This window comes from Chiloscyllium plagiosum, chromosome 48 (genome assembly GCF_004010195.1).
Source record: "Chiloscyllium plagiosum isolate BGI_BamShark_2017 chromosome 48, ASM401019v2, whole genome shotgun sequence".
NCBI classification, from domain to species: Eukaryota; Metazoa; Chordata; class Chondrichthyes; order Orectolobiformes; family Hemiscylliidae; genus Chiloscyllium; species Chiloscyllium plagiosum.
Window position 1 is genome coordinate 5620382 of NC_057757.1, and position 4534 is coordinate 5624915.

Consider the following 4534-nt stretch of genomic DNA (forward strand, 5'->3'; position numbering starts at 1 on the left):
CAATCAAGTTTGTGAGACATGATTTCCCACGCACAAAGCCATGTTGACTATCCCTAATCAGTCCTTGCCTTTTGAAATACATGTACATCCTGTTCCTCAGAATTCCCTCCAACAACTTGCCCACCACTGAGGTCAAGCTCACTGGTCTATAGTTCCCTGGCTTGTCTTTACTGCCCTCCTTAAACAGTGGCACCACGTTTGCCAACCTCCAGTCTTCTGGCACCTCACCTGTGACTATCGATGATACAAATATCTCAGCAAGGGTCTGTTTCCACAGTGTACAGCTCTATGACTCTACGACCAAGGCACATCTCCCAGACCTGTTTCCTAGGCCAGCTCCATCTCCCAGGTCCATTTCCTAGGCCTACCCCATCTCCTAGGCCTGTTTCTTAGGCCAGCCTCATCTCCCAGGCCCGTTTCCTAGGCCAGCCCCAACTCCCAGGTCCTCTATGACTCTACGACCAAGGCACATCTCCCAGACCTGTTTCTTAGGCCAGCCTGATCTCCCAGGCCCGTTTCCTAGGCCAGCCCCAACTCCCAGGTCCATTTCCTAGGCCTGCCCCATCTCCCAGACCCGTTTCCTAGACCAGCCCGATCTCCCAGGTCCATTTCCTCGGCCAACCCCATCTCCCTGGCCCGTTTCCTAGGCCAACCCCATCTCCCTGGCCCGTTTCCTAGGCCAGCCCCATCTCCCAGGCCCGTTTTCTAGGCCAGCACCATCTCCCAGGCCTGTTTCCTAGGCCAGCACCATCTCTCAGGCCTGTTTCCAAGGCCAGCACCATTTCCCTGGCCTGTTTCCTAGACCAGCTCCATCTCCTAGGCCCATTTGCTAGGCCAGCCTCATCTCCCAGGCCCGTTGCCTAGGCCAGCCCCATCTCCCAGGCCCGTTTCCTCGACCTGTTTCTCAGGTTTGATGCTAGGCCAGCCTGACTCCCATCTTGATTTTCAGGCTTATGGCCCAGTCATACGTCCCAGTCTCAGAGTACTGTTTCCGAGGCCTGACTCCCAAATCCATCTCCCAGGCAAAACCCAGATCCAAGACAAAACAACTCCCAGATCTCCATTTCCTCGGCGTGACTCCAAACGCTATCTATAAGACCTGTCTTCAAGACATGACTCCTAGATCTTTTTCCTGATCTTCTAAGACCATACTGCGGACTATTGATAGATTACCCCCACTCACCAACTTCCCAAATCTAAAATCATCTCTTCCTATCGAAACAGTGCCTTGGTTAAAGCACAAAGGTAAATAAATTCCAAATGTTCCATTCATTTCCTTCAGGTCTATCCCAATTTTCCCAGACCCATCTCCCTTTATACACCCTCCTAGACCTATCAAGCCTGGTCCAAATCTATCCCCTCAGCCCATCCTCCAGCTCTGTTTCTCAGTCCTATCTCGTGGCTATCCACCAGTCCTGTTTCTGTCCCACTATGTGGCTTTATTCGTCAGGAGTGCCCTGTCTCTTAGAAATGCCCCTTCCCTAATTGTTGGCCCCTCCCTCAGCTTCTTTCCACCCGTCTGAAGCATCGACAGAGTTTAGTTTGACATGTTTGTCTGAGGTGCTTACATTAGTCTCTTAGACAGCAGTCAATCAGACTGGAAGGACGAATTATGTAGCATAGAACAGTACGGCACAGGAACGGGCCCTTTGGCCCACAATGTTGTGTTGAACACAATTAAACTAATCCCTCCTGCCTGCTCTTGGTCCATATCTCTCCACTCCTTGCATTTTCATGTTAATATTGAAAAGTTATGGGCGGCACGGTGGCACAGTGGTTAGCACTGCTGCCTCCCAGCGCCAGAGACCTGGGTTCAATTCCCGCCTCAGGCGATTGACTGTGTGGAGTTTGCACGTTCTCCCCGTGTCTGCGTGGGTTTCCTCCGGGTGCTCCGGTTTCCTCCCACAGTCCAAAGATGTGCAGGTCAGGTGAATTGGCCATGCTAAATTGCCCGTAGTGTTAGGTAAGGGGTGAATGTAGGGGTCTGGGTGGGTTGCGCTTCAGCGGGTCGGTGTGGACTTGATGGGCCAAAGGGCCTGTTTCCACACTGTAAGTAATCTAATCTAATCTAGTCTCCAGATCATGTGAATGAAACGTCCCTACTGATGATAAAATTATGTTCTTTTTCACAATAGGAAGAACAGAAAGCCACTCAGCCCCTCAATTTACTTCTGCAATTCAATTTTTTTCAAATTCTTTTACGGCTTATGGGTGTCAGTGTTTGGTGGCAACATTTGTCGCTCGTTTCTTGAGGTGATGGGGAGTTGCCACTTTGAACAGCTGCAAGTTCCTGTGTTATACAGGGACACTTACACAGTGCCATTAGGGAGGGGATTGCAGGATTTCGACCCAGTGATACAGAAGAAAGACTGACGTATTTCTGACTCAAGGTGGAATATGTGGCTGGTGATGCTCCCTGGGTCTGCTTCCTCCTCGATGGTAGCGGTCGTGGGGTTTGGAAGGTGCGGTTGGAGAGCTTAAGAAGCAGGAACAGTAGTGGGTCATTTAGCCCATCAAGCCATTCCAAGTGATGTGGCAAACCCAGCTACAACTCAGTGGCAGTGGTGAAGGAGTGAACGCTGGAGGTGGTGGATGAGGTGGGGCAGCTTCTTCCTGGACCAGCACCTTAATCCCACCTACCTACCCAGACTGCGTCACCCTCCCTGACAAAATAAAAGGTGGTACTCACTGTTCGTCGTACGGTGAGTCAGAAACTTGCAGAACAGAAGCTTGGAAATCCTGGATTACTTCCTGTCCATCCCAAAGAAAGAAGACAATTGTTCATCATCGCGCTCTGCGGACAATCAGGAATATCTCCTCTCCAGTTAAAAGCGGGAAAATTCCGAGTGGGAAATCCCATCGTGTTATCATTTCCCCCTTCCGTTCACAGGGGTCTCACTCCCCCTATCTCACAAGGCACAGAAGACAAGCCAATACCCATGGTGAAAAAAACAGCAAGGGGGGATATTTCTGCAATTGGACCCATCCCCATTCCACATAGGAAGCAATGGAGGCAGAGCTCACCCAGCATGCAATGCAGCCGCGAAAGCCCTCTATATTAAACCCTGATGGTCCCTGCCCTGATGAATGGTCCTAACCCAAAACGTGGATTTTCCTGCTCCTCCGACTCTGCCTTTCCAGCTCCACTCTTTATCAACTCTGGACTTCCTCTCCACCGTCTGCAGCTCAGCACAACCCCACAACAGGACGTGGGTCTCGAATGGCCCTCCACAACCCCACGCACCCCACATTCCCGCCTCCCAGTGTCTGTCCTTTGGGTGGGATTCAAGACATTGTGTGCCGGTGGGCTACTCAACCAGGCATGGCCTGGAGCCTCCACAAATCAAAGATCGACCTCTAGGACCCCATAGCAGGCTAAGCCCCGGGGGGAAAAAAAAACCAAAGAGAGTTTTCAAACTTTTACAATTTGTTGCGTCTGAAAATATTCACGGACAAGGAGAGGCCGTTTCACGTGAATCATCCGATTGGATAAACTGAAACTCTTTGTGCGTTTCAATTGGTTAGAGAGGAGGTGGGGTGCAGTGAAAATAGATGTCTCGGGCAGCCAATGGCATCATGTTAGAGGCAGGGCAGTTGGGAACAGGAAGGTCATGTGATTGAAACTTGTGAGGTGAGACACCTGCCAACATGCCCTCCAACCCTTTCACCGCCCCCACCCCCCCCCCCCCCCAAACCGAGGGTCTGGTCTGACCTACGTTGCACATGTAATTGTGCCAGGATTTGGTGACGTAGCAGATCTTCTCCTTTCTCTTCCAATTCGGTGACGCACCTTCCCGAACGGGCTCCTGTACCAGTGAAAAGATGGAGCAGAGTCGGCCACCATCCCAACCTTTCAGCATAGAATCCCTACAGTGCGGAAGCAGGCCACTCAGCCCATCAAATCCACAGTGACCCTCTGAAGGGCGTCCCACCCAGACCCACCCCATCCTTGAAACCCTGCACTTCCCAACGGCCAATCCACCCTAACCTGCACATCCCTGGACACTATGAGACAATTTATCATGGCCAATCCACCCTAACCTGCACATCCTGGGCACTATGGGTAATTTAGCACGGCCAATCCACCCTAACCTACACATCCTGGGCACTATGGGTAATTTAGCACGGCCAATCCACCCTAACCTACACATCCTGGGCACTATGGGTAATTTAGCACGGCCAATCCACCCTAACCTACACATCCTGGGCACTATGGGTAATTTAGCACGGCCAATCCACCCTAACCTACACATCCTGGGCACTATGGGTAATTTAGCACGGCCAATCCACCCTAACCTACACATCCTGGGCACTATGGGTAATTTAGCACGGCCAATCCACCCTAACCTACACATCCTGGGCACTATGGGTAATTTAGCACGGCCAATCCACCCTAACCTACACATCCTGGGCACTATGGGTAATTTAGCACGGCCAATCCACCCTAACCTACACATCCTGGGCACTATGGGTAATTTAGCACGGCCAATCCACCCTAACCTACACATCCTGGGCACTATGGGTAATTTAGCAC

The 4534-nt window shown here is 51.4% G+C and overlaps 1 protein-coding gene across 1 annotated transcript in view; it reads right to left on the minus strand.

Annotated features, from left to right (window-relative positions):
- LOC122544393 (actin-like protein 6B) overlaps positions 1-4534 on the minus strand; it is a 60513-nt gene that overhangs the window by 13003 nt on the left and 42976 nt on the right. Inside the window, exons 8-9 of the mRNA XM_043683639.1 lie at positions 3717-3806; positions 2690-2751 (exon numbers count right to left, since the gene is read on the minus strand). Of these exons, the coding sequence (XP_043539574.1) occupies positions 2690-2751; positions 3717-3806 (152 nt within the window). The remainder of the gene's footprint in view (positions 1-2689; positions 2752-3716; positions 3807-4534) is intronic.